The 18,622-nt window shown below is 43.8% G+C and overlaps 1 protein-coding gene across 1 annotated transcript in view; it reads left to right on the top strand.

Moving 5' to 3' along the window:
* The window catches only part of Adgrv1 (adhesion G protein-coupled receptor V1), a 514,991-nt gene that overhangs the window by 184,223 nt on the left and 312,146 nt on the right, over positions 1 to 18,622 (top strand). The window contains exons 71-74 of the mRNA XM_076927075.1: positions 6,076 to 6,219; positions 10,395 to 10,569; positions 13,610 to 13,745; positions 16,026 to 17,125. Coding sequence (XP_076783190.1) covers positions 6,076 to 6,219; positions 10,395 to 10,569; positions 13,610 to 13,745; positions 16,026 to 17,125 — 1,555 coding nt within the window. The remainder of the gene's footprint in view (positions 1 to 6,075; positions 6,220 to 10,394; positions 10,570 to 13,609; positions 13,746 to 16,025; positions 17,126 to 18,622) is intronic.

The following is an 18,622-nucleotide window of genomic DNA, read 5'->3' as shown; positions in this document are numbered from 1 at the left end:
AGGCATGGTGCAGGCAGAGCTACACCTTCATCTGAAGGCTGCTAGCAGAATACTGGCTTCTGGGCAGCTAGGATGAAGGTCTTAAAGGCCACACACATATTGTGACAGACTACTCCAACAAGGCCACACCTTCTAATAGTGCCACTCCTCGCACCAAACATATAGAAACCATCACCCCCAGATTCTGGTTGGTGCTCATTAAGTACTTAGACAGATCAATGGTCAGTGCATTGAGAACTGATGCATGTTCCCTGGGATGTGGATGGCTACAAACAGCCTGATAGCTTTTCTTCTGTACTTAGAGATTTGTAACATTGGAACTGACTGTGACTGTCTGAGATGGTGAGGAGGAGGCATAGCAAACCATGCTGCTGGCATTTGGTGTAACCAAGATGAGAACACCTGTACGTGGGATGGGTAAGATGGTTCACAGAATAAGGACACTTGTCACCCAGATGACCTGAACTGAATCCCAGTGATATACATGGTGGGAAGAGAGAACCAACGTCATAATTTGTCTTTTGACCTTCACACTGGAACAGTGGCAGCATATGCCCTCCATCCCATGTAAAGAAACATAATAAAGCCTTTGAGAGGCAAAGGCATGTAGATCTCTGCTAGTTTGACGCCAGTGTGATCTACATAGTGAGTTCCAGACTAGCTAGGGCTACATAGAAATGCCCTGGCACAAACTAAAGTAATATTTTAAAAAAAAGAATTGTGCATAGATTTCCTGTGAGACATGCACACACCCCCACCCACACACAAGGCTAGACCTCAGACTGCTAGAAGACCCCAGCAGTCTTTTCTGTCTAAATCCACCAGAAGTGACTTGAGCAACCTTGTGAACTGTCACAAGGACAGTATGCATTCCTCTGTTATATGAGAGGTGCTCATTCAGCTGATTAACATAGCACTTCATGGTTTTTGTATTTTATGGCTAAGAAATCTGCCCAGAAAGTACCTAGGTTAGGAGCTTGAGAGAAATCTAAAACTTGCATTGGGAAACCAGAGAGGCACATCAAGGTCATGGCGGAGGGGACAGTTGCAGTGCAAGAGTGACAAAGAGTAGAGTTCTGAATCCCCTGGGGAGCATCCACATCAGTTCAGTGGCTCTAAAGCACTTGAGTGATGTTTTCAGTTAGTCAAGCTCATCTGCCTGTGTTAGCTAAGCAAAGTCTAGGATAGAGAGGCAAAAACGTGTCACTTTCTTAAAGAGCCTTACTTGGAGAACTGTCCAGAACGAGTATGGACATGTCCAGCCTTGGGGAGGTTGGAGCAGTATTGAAGCACCATAGATAACCTGGCCTGTCTTCCACTGTAGATCCCGTCATTGGTCATGCAAGGATTGGTGAACAGGAAAGCTTTCATTGAACACAGAGATACATTTTAATTGATGCATGTCTGATCTTTTATATTTTTGAAAACAATAACTTTTAGAGTGAGTTATGCAGATGCCAGAAGGTGGTGGAAAGACCATAAGACACTAGTGGGGAAATGTAGATATTATTTTTCATGCCATCTGTGTTTCATATAAACTTATGATCAGTGGCAACAAGGCCCCTTTAAATGATGAAAAGCAAACCCATTACAAGACTGTGTACTTACTGTGAAACTTTTTAATCTTTCGTACATGTAGGTCTTAGTTTTGTTGGTGTTTAGTGAAAGCAAGAAAATTGAGTCTTTTATTTAATAAGGCATTGCTATCACAGTTGTTCTGACATTTTTGCAGACCTGTGGGAAACTGATTCAAGTATGACTAATTTGTCGATTTCTAAAATCTATGCCTTATGTCTAAAAAAAATCTGTATTGGAAGACATAATGAAAATATGGGGAAATGAGATGTGCATTAGTTAACAGGTGAGGGGTTACTCATAGGAGTAGAAATAACAAATGACTTTCCATCACCAAAGCCCTCCCCAGCATGAGTGACAAGTGCACAAAAGTTGGGAACTTGCAGAATCACACACAGCCTTTAGGCAGCTCAGCAGATGTAAGAGAGTCCTTTCTAAGTGAATGTTGGTCTGAACCTCTTGCAGGCAACTCAGTTGGTTTTGCTTCTTCCAGGTAGCTGCTCTGGGCTCCGTCTTCTCTGCAGCTTGGCTTGTCTACTCTTGTGAGGAAGGGCCCTAATGAAGTTGGTCAGTTTCGGGGACTTCCTGAAGCTCATTTGCTTCCTTAAGGTGCTTCCCTATAGGAGTGAATGTTTCAATCTCAGAGGAAACTGTAAACAACATATCTCTATCAGATTCCCTTGCTGTAGGGCCCAGGGGTCATTGCATAAGACGAGGCAGAATGATTACAAGAGTCAGAGGTAGTGGAAGATGGTTGTGAAACAATGTTTTCTGCATATGACAGTCATTCTACACATGAAATCACAGCAACTCTGATTGTATGCCCCAAACCTGCACAAGATCTACCAGTCAAAATCCCAACGTAGTGGGGGGCACTTATAAAGCCTCACCATAGACAAGGAGTTATTGATAACTGATGGTTACTGGAATAGGAAAGGTCAGTTTCTTTAGAATTGTGACCTGTGATAGGCTGCAGAGTTGTGACCTCTGATAGGCTGTCCGTGCTCCAGTGCATGGTGCTCCAGCATGCACATGCAGGCAACACTCATTGATAGGCTGTCCGTGCTCCAGTGGATGGTGCTCCAGCATGCACATGCAGGCAGTGCCTAGTGGACTCATAGACTTATAAAGACGACATAAAGTTGGGAGGGAAATGTGATAAAGGAAAATATGAGTTGGAAGAGAGGGAGTAGACGGTGATTTGATCAAAACACACATGAAGTTCTCAAAACACTAAGCAATAATTATGAATATAAAATGCCTATTCTGTATATCCATACCATCACCCTCTGACCATATTCAAGTCGCAGTCTTCTGGTAAACACTAAATGTCATTGCCTTAACTTTTTAATGAATATATTTTTTTTATCATTTTGTAGTATTGTGGTTGCTGACTACTAAGGTTTGCCATAGAGAAATGTACACTTGTTATTTTTATCAGGCAGTATTTATAGTACAGAACTGCTCTCAGGCTATGTATAGAAAAAAAACCTTTATAATACATATTATAGGAACAAGTGAACCTGACCTACATAGCCACCAGTTTGTTTCTCCTGGCCCATGGAAGAGTCGGAAAGTCAATGATCATTTTTTTTTTTTCATGTCACATAGAAATCTTAATGGTACAACCTGTAGTATAATTTGGTTTCCTTTAGACCATAGTTGGATTATTATCTATGTGTTTCTTAATATCTTTGAATATATTATAATTGCCTTTATAACTTTTTAGTAAAGGTTAGTGTAATCTTACGAGCAGATGTGTGCATGAAGTTTTTTATTTTCTGCATGTGGTCACAGCCTTCATTGGCATATTTCAAACTTTGTGGGACTCTTCATACCACGTTGCATTCCACATGTGACACGAAAGCCACCTGGGAATGCAGTGCTATGGCTTGTGCTTGCTTTTTTATCAACATAGATGAACTCCTGTGTCACACATGTCCCGAGGTGTGCAGCTTATGATCCCACCTTAGTCACTGGGGTTTTATCTTCCAGGTAAGTGTTTGGAGCCAAGGTTTACATACACATGAACCAAAAATAGGACATTTTCAACGGCCGCCTTCCTCCATTCACCCTCAGTGCTTATAATAAATGCATTTTCCTTTAAAATTTGGTTTTCATTACAAGAATTTCCACAAACTTCTCTCTGCTCTATGTTTCTGGGTGAATGTGAGCACTTTAGACAAATACACTCCAGAGAATCAGCAAAGGCACTTAGATGTTTGATCATTTGGGAGGTGGCATCTGCTCTTTCAGTGGGTCTGTGAACAGGGGAAGCTTCCATCAGACTCTAAAAGCTAAAAGCATCCTTAATGTTGGTCTAACGCCAGGACCTTGCACTGGCTTGTGGGCTGTTCCTGCAAGTGCATTCTTTCATGGACACAGACTGACGGTGAGCTCATGGACACACTGAACGACTTGGTCTGGTTTGAGAGGAGTGCAAGCTAGAATGTAGAAAAAGATGGACTTTTCTGCACGGATCAATTATTAAGCACGTATACCACACGGGTTACTCTAAGAAACTCAGTAATGAAAAATGAGTGGGACTCAGTCGCTACTGCTATGTGCTTTCTGTCTGTGCAAAAGAAGTTCCCTGCCTGACTGTTTTTTGTCTATTTGACACAAGCTAGAGTCATTCGGGAAATGGGACCTTTACTTGAGAAATGTCTCTCTATAAGATTAGCCTATAGGCAAGTCTGTTTGTTTTGGGTTTTGTTTGTTTTGATTGGTGATCTATAAAAGAAAGCTCAACTCACTGTGGACAGCTCTGTCCCTGGGCTGTTGTATAAGGAATCAGGCTAAGCAAACCATGAGAAGCAAGCCAGTGTGCAGCACCCCTCCATGGCCTGCCTGACGGTCCCTGACTTGAGTTCCTGCCATGACCTGAGAGTTGTAAGCTGAATTAAGCCGTTTCCTCCCTGTGTTGCTTTTGGTCATGGTGCTTGTCATAGTTAAGACACCTGACATAAGAAACCATCCAGTAACAGCCAATATCAAACACACATGGACATGCACTGGCAATAGATGCACACGGATACGATAGGATCATAAGTAATTTGGTTTTGAATTATTTATTTATTTGTTTCTATGTATATGTGTGTTTCACCTAAAGGTATGTCTGTGAACTACGTGTTATACTGGCGCCCAGAGATCAGATGAGGTTATCAGATCCCCTGGGACTGCAGTTATAGACAGTTGTGAGCTGCATATGGATGCTGGGAATTGAACCTGAGTCCTTTAGAAGAGTAGGCAGTGCTCTTCAGTCTACCCATAAATTATTTTTATTATACACAAATACTCACTGAAGGTAATTATATATATGTGTATATATATACATGTATGTATATATGTATATATATGTATATATGTGTATATATATGTATATGTGTATATACACACACACACACACACACACATACATACATACACTGTAAGATGATTCTTGTTCAACTTTAATACCAGTTGCCTTTGGGAGTTTGTTACACTGAATAGGCTATCAGAAGAGGTCCTAGGCAAGAAGGGTCTAATGACTTGGTACTTTGGAGTTGTATTTGATCCTTCATTGTTTATGAAATTGGGAAAAATCATTAGCTATGCAGATGTTAGTTGGCCTGCACGGTGATGGGACATCTGGGCAAGGTCAGGTGCATTTGAAGGAACTTACAGTAGTGTTACAGTGTTGTGATCTGCTTGCTTGGCATTGACCTAAAAGTTCTGTTCAGAGAGTACCATCTTGAGAGAATGAAACCTGTTCTTTGCTCACATCATGTGTTTGTGACGACCGTGTGTGTACTTTGTGTGTTCATGGTCAAGGGTGGGCTGAAGTTCGTTGTTGCCAAAGGACATGTTTCACAAGCAGACACGATTGTTTTGGGCTCCACAAACATGCACACTTTTTAAAGGAATATTCTTTGTTTGGAACGGAGTTAGGGGGCCAACCATTAGCAGTAGCTGTGTTTCTCAATGAGAAGACATACTGTGAGTTTCAGATAATTCTAGTGTGATAGCAATTTGTAAGCTCACAATTTCCCGGTTTGCTAAACTTTGGCATTAGTAATCCAACACACGTGCTAATGATCTTTATTTGCCAAAGTCCTGAGTTAACAGAGTCACCCACGTCACGGTCCCTCTGAGTGGGTTAGAATCCGCAGCTCCTGCTTAGCAAAGAGCGCTGAAGTGGGATTCCCTGGGTTACCCTCACGCCCCTCTCGTTTTTTCCATCTCCTGGGCTCTGTGACGACGTCTCCTGTGGTTCTCATAGTTCTTTAGACTACTTCAGCATCCAAGGAAAGGTCGTAAATTCCTGTCTGTGTTCTCTTCAACTACAGCCATGCACTCCACCCTCTAAAACCTGGGGCCTTTCTTTTAAAGGCTGGGGAAAAGCTGGGACAGATGAAACTGTCTCATCTGTCCTCTACTAAAAGAACTTAAAGTCTGTGCTGTGACCTAGGTCACATGTCTCTATTTTACTCTGAAGATTACTTAACTGTTTGTTTACAGGTTTTCCTGTCACCAGGCTCTAATTTCACCCTGCAGTTGGTGTCAGCAAGGCTTCTGAGCGGACCCTTTTTTGGAATACCAACAATTCTCCAGGAAGCAAAGCATGCTGTTCTCTCTGTTCCTGAGGAAGCTGCCAATTCGCAGGTAACCGGCCCTGGGTGTAGTTCTCCCAGTCAACCACAAGAGGACAGCACTAACAGGAAGCTCTAAGGTCGTCAAGAATTTATTCATTTAAATTCAAAGTATTTTTATTGAGTGTTTTGGGGGCATTTCACCTTGTACTCACCTCCCAGGCCTTTCGCATCTGCCTCCTTGCCCTTGTGACTCTTCCCCCGCCCCCAACAACAACAACAACAACAACAAACAAGCCAGATTTGTATTGCCCTTATAACTCTCCACTCTCTCGAGCATTGTCAGTGTCCCAGTAACTATCCCCCTAAAGAAAACTGAGTTCTTCTCTCATCACATCATCAACTTTGGAGAGCCCCGCACCTCAGTATCCGTATCACAATTTTTGTTTTATTTTACTTTTCTTTTTTTTTGTTAACTCACTCACTTTATATCCCCTTTCATTGTTCCCCTTTTTTCACCCCTTCCTCAATCCCCCCCATCTCCAATCTCCTCTGAGCAGGTGGGTCCCCCCTGGGTATCCCCCTAGCCTGGCACATTAAGTCTGTGTGACACTAGGCACATCCTCTTTCTCTGAGGCTTGACAAAGCAGGCCAGCTAGCAGAACATAGCCCACATACAGGCAGCAGCTTTAGGAATAACCCCTGCTCCAGTTGTTAAGGACTAACATGAAAACCAAGATGCACCTCTGCTACATGTGCAGGGAGCCCTAGGTCAGATTTTTAAGCGTTCTCTTTAATAGCTTCCTTTCTAGGCTGTTACGTTTTACTGCGGATATGGGGTGCTTCAGGTGTGAGTAGGCCTCATCTCAGAAGCTTTCTGTGCCCCTCTTTCTCAGTTTTTCTCAGTTGTGTGTCTGCAGCCATCGATGTCACTGCCAAAGTAGTCTCCTTGCTCTTTCTAGTCATCTGGAGCTCAGATCATGGGCTTCCTCATGGTTTCTGGTGACAGCACAGACCACGAACAAAGACTTTATTTTTAAGAATGTGCTTTGGTTTTCATCCTCTGTGAGTTGAATGCAGTGGATTTTGGTCTTGTTCAGCCCGTTCTCTTCCCCATAAACTCCTCCAAGACCAGTGCCCCTCCCTCCATGGCACTCAATTCCTTACCCTCTTTTTACAATGTAAAAACCTATCAAGTCCAGTTGGTGCTGCCCAACATTGGAGGGTGGTTGACCCACCAAGGACAAAAACTGACACAAGACTGGGGATTTTTGTTTGTTTTGTTCTGTTTTTAAGATTAACTACTTTTTCCAAATTTAAATAGTCCCATGAATATTGAAGGACTTGTTATATAAAAATAATTTTTCAATTTTAAATATTAGTTAGAAAATTTATTTGCTTTTTTTTTCAGCTTGTTGAAAGTGTTGTGTTTATAAAAAGATAGGGAGAAAAGAAATATGTTTGTTGGATATGTAGTCCAGTGGGGGAAGGGGGTGCCTTTGAGGACCCATGCTGAGACCCTTCCCCCTGAGGGACCAACCACACTATGATGGTATAGCATAGGATAGAGTTTATTCAGGGCCTGGGGAAGGGAGTTGAGAGGGTAATAGAGACAGAGAAGGGGAGAGAGAGGGAGGAGGAGGAGTGTGAGGAGGGGAGGGGAGGCCAGCCATGAGCACCATGGAGAGAGGGGGAAGGTAAGAGAGGACAGAGGGAGAGCAGGAAGGCAGGAGAGCAAGAGAGGGTGGAGGGGGCGAACAGCCCCTTTATAGTGAGTCAGGCATACCTGGCTGTTGCCAGGTAACTGTAGGGAGGACGGAGCTTAGCTGAAGTGCTAACAGATTTTATTTTGAACCGGTGGAATGTAAGGTCTAGCATATAAGGTCCTTTTTAAAGGAGTAGCCAACTAAAGCCAAAGATTCCTAAGTGTGAGTGTAAAATCTTTAATACTGAAGCATTTGATGCTAAATAGGTAAAATTATAATGGAACATTTTATACTTTTCACTTCCTAACCATATTCAGGTTTATCTTTATACCTGGGCTTCAGTTTGCCACAGAAACTCTGTGTTGATGTAGATACGTGCTGATGGCTGTTCTAACTAACCTGAGTCTGCATCTAAGTTAAAAAAATTATTCCCAGTTACTTCATAGGCTGACACAACCCAAACAAGTAAAATAAAAACCAACAACAAAACCCTTTCCTTTTGGATCCTTTACAGGAAAAAAGAAATTGCTGTTGGCACAGCAGGTGTTTTTCAAGCTGGTCCGAGGCCTAACCCTGTCCACAATTCGCCCCAGCAATGAGTTCCAGCCTGGTCTAGCAGGGGTTAGTTAGCATGGAGCAGTGGTTGCACAGAAATGTGGGCCTGGACCAGTGCAGGCCATTAGCACAGGCTCTTCAGTAGCTCCGTCCTGGAGTCTCCTCCACAGGGAATGAATTTGTTCTGTCCCTAAAGTGGAGTCCACAAACATTCAAAACAAGGCCGATAGACCCAGCGCATGCCTTTCACCCCAGTGTTCAGGATGAATGGCGCCATCTCTGTGTGACCAGCTCAGTCAGTACAGTGAGCTCCAGGCCCAAGGCTATGGTAAGACCCTGGTTCCAAAAAGAGAAGAAATGTCCTAAAGTTGCCAGTTGCTCTTTGGCTTTTGAGAGCTTCAGAAGTGAAGTATCCCTCAGAAAACCAGGTTTCCAGATGTACCCCATCAGAATTTTAAAAGGGACATATGTCTTAATCTATAACTACTGGTTCAGTGGCAGGCCAGATTTCCATTTGCTGAGAGTGGGAGACATAACCTGAGCTGTTCACTCAGATGAGACTGGGAATCAGGCTTTATTCTAAACCACCGAGTAGAACTAATTTCAGCTACAAATCACATACCTGGAAGAGTTACCCATCACACAAAATCATAGAAAAAGAACAAAACAAAACAAAAAACCCATTTTTAAGCTTTCTGAGCATACCCCAAATGTCTAATTTAATGAAAGAACTGAAAGACTTAACCGAGGGTCTGCTTTGATGAGGAAGGAAGGAATCAGGTTAAATCCGTGAGAGGTGAATTTCAGTCTAGACAGATCCGGTTCTAAAAGATCCCCAGTGAGCAAGGACACTGAAATGCTATCCAAGAATTGGACATGGTGCTTCATGCCTGTCATCCTGGGGCATGGTGCTTCATGCCTGTCATCCTGGGGCATGGTGCTTCATGCCTGTCATCCTGGGACATGGTGCTTCATGTCTGTCATCCTGGGACATGGTGCTTCATGCCTGTCATCCTGGGGCATGGTGCTTCATGCCTGTCATCCTGGGACATGGTGCTTCATGCCTGTCATCCTGGGGCATGGTGCTTCATGCCTGTCATCCTGGGGCATGGTGCTTCATGCCTGTCATCCTGGGGCATGGTGCTTCATGCCTGTCATCCTGGGGCATGGTGCTTCATGCCTGTCATCCTGGGGCATGGTGCTTCATGCCTGTCATCCTGGGGCATGGTGCTTCATGCCTGTCATCCTGGGACATGGTGCTTCATGCCTGTCATCCTGGGACATGGTGCTTCATGCCTGTCATCCTGGGGCATGGTGCTTCATGCCTGTCATCCTGGGGCATGGTGCTTCATGCCTGTCATCCTGGGGCATGGTGCTTCATGCCTGTCATCCTGGGGCATGGTGCTTCATGCCTGTCATCCTGGGACATGGTGCTTCATGCCTGTCATCCTGGGACATGGTGCTTCATGCCTGTCATCCTGGGGCATGATGCTTCATGCCTGTCATCCTGGGGCATGATGCTTCATGCCTGCTAATCCAGCACTCTGGAGGCTGAGGCAGGAAAATTGGAAAATCAAGGCCATCCTTGGCTGTCTGGAATGTTACTAGCCAGTCTACAATACATGGAACCTTGCCTGAAGGATACATTTATTAATTAATATTAATGAATAAATGAAAGACACATAGTCACTATAGATTTTAAAGCAACATAATTTAAACTCTTTTGCTTTTATTTAGTTATTATTACATTTATTTTTGTATATTTTACAATTCAAATGATTACTTTTTAAAAGAAAGCTTAAAACTATCATCTGAAGTGCAGAACAGATTGAAATTTCAAATATGAGTTGTTAAGTATTTCTCCTCTGAATGTATCTCATCTGGGGGAATAAATTGTAAAATCTAAAATGGCGTTAGTGTTACTCAGTCTTCAGAGGGCAGGAGAGCTTCACCGGGGCGCATGTCCTCTAAGCATGTCTTTCCTCAGGTTGGATTCGAATCCACTGCTTTCCAACTCACGGACATCACGGCCGGCACAAGCCAAGTCATAGTCTCCAGGAGAGGCACATACGGCAGGCTTTCTGTGGCCTGGACCATGGGATACGCTCCTGGCTCAGAAATCCCTGAGTCTATTGTCATCGGCAACATGACACCAACCCTGGGTGAGTCATAGCTCCTCTGGTCCAGCCTGTAGAATATGGAGGTGTGCAATTGATGCCACCCAAGGCTATCCCTCCTCTCTACTTGAGCGTGAGAGTCCTAATTCAGTGTTCCCAGATTGAAAGCGGTGCTCCCCTGCGTAACCGTGATGATACAGGCTACTTGGTGAGGAGGAGAGGAAATTTTCAATCAGATTGAAATCTTTATATGCCACGCAAAAATAATGACTAAGCCAACAGCTCTGTCAATCCTTAAGAATTCGTTCAAAGAAGTTTTCAGTATCTCATTCAGCCGGCACAGCAATAAAGCAACGCAGCGTTGTGCTTTGTGCCGGTTACATGTTCTGCATTTCTGACGGCAACAGTCGCTTCACGTACTTGATCTTTAAATTTATGTCAGTGGCCCTTTAAGGACAAATAAGGTGTGGGTGTTGGTTGGGTGGTGTGACCTCGACCATGGTGTACAGAGCTCACACCAGTCTCCCTTAAAGACCGTTGTGACCAGCTACTCACCTCTGTCGCAGAATTTGTGCAATCCTGCATATTTGCAGTGCTTCCCTGGCAAGTGTTTCTGCAACACGTAAGTCTCATGATTCTGATGTAAGAGCCGAGATCCACGTTCCCTCTATGAGCGTGGGATGATGCTGTTGTCCTAGGTTGCATTAGCTGGGATACTGGATGATAACTTTAGACAATGAGAATAGAACGAAGGCACCAAACACGACACCCCTGTTAGGTCAGCCCCATGGCAGGGCACCCTCAGTGTAGAGAGGATTTGTGTGCTCCTTCATTTCGTGCCCCCTTGGCACCAGACTTGCCTCGGGTGCAGCATTTCACAGCCACTGCACAGGGTCCTGGAGCTAATGTATTGGCTGCTCTGGTTGTTACGTTCTTCTTGCCTTGTCCCCTAAGTTTAAGAACTTTTATTATCCTTCTTATCTGCATTCTGCCCCCCTTTACCACACTCACATTATTCTTCTTCTATCTTTTTGGTGATATATCTGTTTAGGTGTAATTAATCACAGTCTACATGTAGGAATCTTTTTTCTTCTATATTTTATATATTTACACTTTAGATGTTATCCTCTTTCCCCATTTCCCTCCCAGAAACCCCTTATCCCATTCCCCTCCCCCTGCTTCTATGAGGGTGTACCCCCACCCATCCACCCACTCCCAACTCCCTGCTCTTGAACTGCCCCACACTGGAGTATCCTGCCTTCATGGGACCAAAGCCTGACAAGGCCATCCTCCACTACATATACAGCTGAAGCCATGAGTCTCTCCATGTGTTTTCCCAGGCTGGCTGTTTAGACCCTGGAAATTCTGGTTGGTTGTATTGTCACTCTCCCCATGGGGCTGCAAACCCCTTCAGCTCCTTCAGTCCTCCCTCTAACTCCTCCGTTGGGGACCCTGTGATTAGTTCAATGGTTAGCTGCAAACATCCACCTCTGTATACGTCAGGCTCTGGCAGAGCCTCTCAGGAGACAGCTATATCAGGATCCTGTCAGTGTGCACTTCCTAGCATCCACAATAGTGTCTGAATTTGGTGACTACACATGGGATGGATCCCCAGGTGGGGCAGTCTCCGGATGACCCCTCCTTCAGTCTGTGCTCCACATTTTGTCTCCATATGTCCTCCCTTGAGTATTTTGTTACTCCTTCTAAGAAGGACTGAAGCATCCCAACTTTGGCCTTCCTTCTTCATGAGCTTCATGTGGTCTGAAAGTTGTATCTTGGGTATTGAGAGCTTTTGAGGTAATATCCGCTTATCAGTGAGTGCATACTATGTGTGTTCTTTTGTGACTGTGTTACCTCACTCAGGATGATATTCTCTAGTTCTATCCATTTGCCTAAGAATTTCATGAATTGTTTTTAATAGCTGAGTATACTCCATTGTGTAAATGTACCACATTTTCTGTATCCATTCCTTTGTTGAAGGACATCAGGGTTCTTTTCAGCTTCTGGCTATTGTAAATAAGGCTGCTATGAACATAGTGGAACATATGTCCTTGTTATATGTTGGAGCATCTTCTGGGTATATGCCCAGGAGTGGTATAGCTGGGTCCTCAGGTAATGCTATGTCCAATTTTCTGAGGAACCGCCTGACTGATGTTCCAGTGTGATTGTACCGGCTTACAATCTTAGCAACAATGGAGGAGTGTTCTTCTATATGTTTGTATGTGACTAACTTGATTAAAAAAAATAAAAGAATTTGCATACAGTAGGAACATGTCTTCAGAAAATTAGATTATTCATTTTCTCTTTTATATTAACTTTTAAGTGCAATGAATAATAAATATAATCCCTAAACTAATGGACTGCACTTAACAGTTGCAATCCACTTTATCCATCCCATTTTCTTCCAACCTAAAATAAAATACATATATTATGATATTTTCTCTAAATTCCTGTGATGCCCTGCTGTTAAAAAACGCTAGCACAGGTCAGCACCAAATTTGCAGGAAGTTTGCCTAACATCATGCTAGCCATTCTCTTCCCGTTGCTACATTTGGGAGTTGAGTAGAGGGAGGAAAAGGGAAAAGCCGAGACAAGGGGAAGGGGAGGGTTGAGGGTGGGAGGGGAGAGGAAGGAGAGGGAGGGGAGTAAGCAGGAAGTAAAAAAAAAGGGGGCTGTGTGGTCTCTGGAGATGTCTATAAATGTATTTGTTTCTTGTTCCTGTTATTTAACATCTTATCTTTTTGGAACCAAATCAAATTTTAGGAAAGAGGTCACTTCCGCATGAGTTTTAGCAATACATTCCCGTTTAAGAAGTGCAAGTAGGCTGGAGAGATGGCTCAGCAGTTAAGAGCACTGGCTGCTCTTCCAGAGGATCAGGGTTCCATAACCAGCATCCACAAGGTGGCTCACAACCTTCTGTGACTCTGGTCCCAGGGGATCCTATGCTCTGTCTGCCCTCCCCAGACACTGCACACATAAGATGCATGGGCATACAGGAAGGCAAAACACCGATGCATATAGAATAGAATTTAAACAAACTGAAACAAGACGTGGTAACCTACTTCCTCTATCATTCTTTCTCCAGGGAGCCTTTCTTTTGTGCATGGAGAACAGAGGAAGGCAGTCCTGCTGCGGATGTTTCCCAGCCCTGGCCGGCCAGAGGCGTTTGTCCTTCATCTGTCAGGCCTGAGGAGCAGAGCTGCTGGTGGAGCTCAGCTTAGGTATGGCAAGGGAAAGTTCACCATCGGAGGCAGTGGTCCGCAACCCGTGGGTCGAGAACCCTGGGGGTTGAAGAACCTTTTCACAGGGTTCGCACGTATCCGGTCGCCTGCATATCAGATATCTATATGACAGTTCACAACAGTAGCACACTTAAAGTTATGAAGTAGCAATGATTTCATGGTTTGGAGTCACTGCAAGAATTCGGACCCGTATTAGTGGTGGCAGCATTATGTAGGTTAAGAACCCTTGATAAGGGGATCATTTGCAATGTGTCAGTGAAACCAAACAGTGGCCCTGGGACGCCTGTGGAGCAGCTCTTAGCTTGCATCCCAGAGACAGAGTGGGAGAGCTGTCAGTAGAGGCCCACGTTCTCTACCATTGGGAGAGCACACTGTGATCTCCAGCCCCAGAGTGGACGCCTGGGCTCACAGCTTCCCTAATGACACTCCCTCAGGTTTTCAAGAGACTGTCCTCTGAGAAAGAGCTGCAGACGTACATTTCCCAAATCATCAAAACTATGCATAAAGCACCACAGTTAGTGAATGTCATTACTTGTTAAAAATCAGTTGTTCCTTTCAGCTCAATCATATTTAGCATTGTCATTTATCTGCAATAATTGTTTATACAGATTTTGGGATTACTGTGCAGTCAAATATGCTTTGCTATATCCCTCTTGAAATAATATCTGTCCAAAGAACAGATAACCATTCCTCCATGCACAAACATGTATGTAACCGTTCTGAACACACACTAGTCCATCGCTATTACTCTTGCCAATCCCATCCCAAGCAGGAGAAAGTCAGCTGCATTTAGGTATAATCTATTTAACCACAACATTAATAACAGATAGGTTTATAATGCGTCCCCTAAACCAGACACTGCTGTAAGCCTGCCCCACGCTGCTACCTCTAGTACCAACTGTGTACTTAGCGTCGCATGTCTCATCTTATAAATGGAGCAGGTAGCTGGTGGGTGGTATTCTAAGTGAGGTTTCTGTCACTGTGATGAAATAAGTTTATTTTATACTACAATTTTCGCATCACACCCCACCACAGAGGGAGAACAAGGCAGGAATGTGGAGGCCGGAGCTGATGCAGACACTGGAAGAATGCTGATTCCTTGCTTGCTCTTCATGGCTTACTCAGCTTGCTTTCGTATACGACCCTGGATCACTGGGGCAGGAGTTGCACTGCTGCCAGTGAGCTGGAACCTCCGTCATCAATCATCAGTCAGGAAAATGCCCCATAGACAATCTGATGGAGGCATTTTCTCCACTGAGGTTCCTCTTTCCCAGCAACTCTGGCTTGTATCAGGTTGACAGATGACTAATCAGGACAGACAGATTATGTGATGAACCCAGTATCACACTCCAAATCAGTATTGGATCTCTGGCTCTCCAGTCACTGTCTCAACTCTTTTTTTTTTTTTTTTTTTTTTTTTGGTTTTTTGGTTTTCTCTGTGTAGTCCTGGCTGTCCTGGAACTCACTCTGTAGACCAGGCTGGCCTCGAACTCAGAAATCCGCCTGCCTCTGCCTCCCAAGTGCTGGGATTAAAGGCGTGCACCACCACCGCCCAGCTCTGTCTCAACTCTTAACTATATTTGTGTGCTTCTCAGTGGAGACAGATAGACTTGAGGTATCTGCTAAAACATCACGCAAGTATATGTAATTTATAAGTTTATCATACAATATATAAATATAATCATATTTATTTATAAATTTCCCATGGTCAGGAGTAGACTAGTATATCACTAGATATAAGTTCAGATGTAACTATTAATGAAGATACATAGGTAAGAGGTAAGGATAAAGTTTTCAGCAAGTGAAGTTTCTAAGTCACATTTAAGTTTTAGTTAGATTTTTGTGAGAGTGTAGTTTCCATGCTGAGAGCTGGAAGACACAAGGATTTGGCTCAAAGTACAAAAGAATAGCTCAGCTTGGCAGCCATGAGAGAAGGCCAACACTCAGAGTATCATGGGTGTTCTTGTCTTTCTGTCCTGGCCACACACCCACCTATTTCAGTCTGTCGGACCACCACTCCGGTGTGACAGGGTATCAGATCCCAGACTTGCACTTTCTCTGAGCTGTGCTAGGCCCTGCCACTGCTGCTGCAGCCTCTGCTTGTGTGGTTCTCATGCTTTTCCTTATGAGTGTGTTTTATGGAGTATGAGAGAACATGGTATTTCTAACATGATTCTTACATTTTAAGTATTGAAAGAAATTACTCTACAATGGTATGGTCATGTTAAATTCAGTCCATATGTTTTAACTTTTTTCCAGATCAGGTTTCACTACTGCTGAAATTGAACCCATGGGAGTCTTCCAGTTTTCCCCTAGCTCAAGAAACATCACAGTGTCAGAGGATGCACAGACAATCCGAATATGTGTGCAAAGACTGTTTGGGTTTCATGGTGACCTGATTAAAGTCTCCTACAAGACAACTGCAGGAAGCGCCAAGCCTCGGGAGGACTTTGAACCTGTTCAGAAGGGGGAAATTTTTTTTCAAAGATTCCAAGCTGAGGTTGATTTTGAAATAATCATTATTAATGATCAGCTTCCTGAAACAGAAGAAACATTTTACATTAATCTTACTTTAGTAGAAACTAGGGGACCAGGAAAGGCGGGTGTGAGTTGGAGACCTCGTCTAAATCCAGATCTCAGTGCCGCAGTGGTCACCATACTGGACAATGATGACCCGACTGCAGTAGCTGTCTCTGACCCAGTGACAGCAGGGACTGTGGCAGTTAACAGCACTCTCCTTGCCATGGAAACTGGTTCCACCACTCACCTTAATGAAAGCAAGATAACCACCATTCCATACACCACGGAGGTGTTTGCCCCTGTCACAGAGACAACGGGTGTGTCTGCCATCCCTGAGAATCTTGTCACTGCTCACAGTGCCGTATCTGAGAAGCCCGACTTGGTCCCGGGAACTGCTCATGCTGCAGTCTATGGAACGCTGGGTCTCAGACCCCCCATTGTGTATGTGTCAGAGGAAACGAAGAATAACACGCCCAGTACCGCAGACATCATTATCCAGAGGACCGCTGGGTCCACAGGCAATGTCAGCATAACGGTGAAGACTTTTGGTGGAAGATGCGCTCAGAAGGAGCCCAGCATGTGGCCCTTTCAGAATGTCCATGGAGTTGGCAACCTAACGTGGGCGACGGAAGAAGAAGACTTCGAAGAACAAATGCTCACCCTCATGTTCGTCAATGGGGAAAGAGAACGTAAAATCGCAGTTCAGATTCTGGATGATGATGAGCCCGAGGGGCAGGAATTCTTCTACGTGTTTCTCACAGACCCTCAAGGTGGAGCACAGATTGTGAGGGGAAAGGACGACACTGGGTTGTCAGCCTTTGCTATCGTCATTATCACAGGTAATGTAGTACATTATCACAACGTACTGATGGGGATAGTGTATCAAGATGTATGTTATAGTGTATTTAGTATGATCATATGATCTATGACAGTTATTTAAGTTGCTCATCATAATTCATTAAAAATTGCCTTCCTTTAGGATAGACATAGTAGCAGCGCATGCTTTCATTGTGGCATGCGGGAGGCAGATCTGGGCAGGCAGATCTCTTGAAGTTTAAGACCAGCCTGATCTATATAGTGAGTTCCAGGCCAGTCAGGGAAACATTGTCAGATCCTGTTTAAATAAAAACAATGATGACAATGACAAGAAATAATTGTCTTCCTAAAGAAATGAGTCATAACATGAGCTCACGTTGTTGTCAGTCCAGACTACAACTTAACAAGTTATAGATGTGACTTAGATAAGAGCCAGGTACACGATCTATAAATCTGTAATTTAACAACAGAGAAAAATCCTTAAGTCCACATAATTTTTCTTTTCTTTTTATTTTTTTATTGCATATTTTCTTTATTTTCATTTCAGATATTATCCCCTTTTCCTGTTTCCCTCCCCCTCAAGAAACCCCCTATCCCCTCCCACTCCCCCAGCTTTTATGAGGATGCTCCCCCATCCACCAACCCACGCCCACCTCCGTCTCCTGCCATTCCCCTACACTGGGGCATTGAGCCTTCACAGGACCAAGGGCCTCTCCTCCCATTGATGCCAGATAAGACCATCCTCTGCTACATATGCATCTGGAGCCATGGGTTCTTCCATGTGTACTCTTTGGTGGGTAATTTATTCCCTGGGAGCTCTGGGGAGAAATGCTCTTTTGGATATCCAAACATATGATTGCTTGTTTTGAAATCATATTCTAAGTTTTTGAGCCCCTTCCAGTAATCCATCCTAAAGCAAAAATGTAATTGTCAAGAAATCTTCTGCAAGTTATGAATTACATTAAAATTATCTTTTGTTGTTTTTGACCCAAGATAATTGATAAAATTATTGTACTAGCTGGATACACACTCATGCATGCACATGCACACACACACACACACTCACATGCACAAACAACACACACACCAAACTGTGTATATATGTGAGTTTAGGCATGTGTATGAATGTGTATAATGTACATGTGTATTCATATGTATACATACATACAAACTCACACACTGTAACATTTGTGTTACAGTAGTTCAAATTTTTCTACTGTTTTTTATTTAACACAACTGATCCTGTCATTGCATCATTGCCTCTCTGACCCCATTCTATGTGTGCATATATGTTGCTGCCAGCAGCAACAGCTGAACCGGGTTCACCTGTAAGAGAGGCTGAGAACAAGGAAACGGGCGGGAAGAGATGAAGCCAAGACAAAGTTCTCTGATCGAGGCTCCAAGTTTAATAATTTGCTTTCACATATAAAGGGGAAGCCCCACCCCCCAGAGTCTCTTCTCAGTCCAGCCCAGGGGCTGGGCAAGGAGATAGCAGTCCTGAAGGTGTCAAGGCTAGCTCA

This window comes from Arvicanthis niloticus, chromosome 29 (genome assembly GCF_011762505.2).
Source record: "Arvicanthis niloticus isolate mArvNil1 chromosome 29, mArvNil1.pat.X, whole genome shotgun sequence".
NCBI classification, from domain to species: Eukaryota; Metazoa; Chordata; class Mammalia; order Rodentia; family Muridae; genus Arvicanthis; species Arvicanthis niloticus.
The sequence above is the reverse complement of the archived record's forward strand: the minus strand, read 5'-3'. Positions and strand labels throughout refer to the sequence as shown.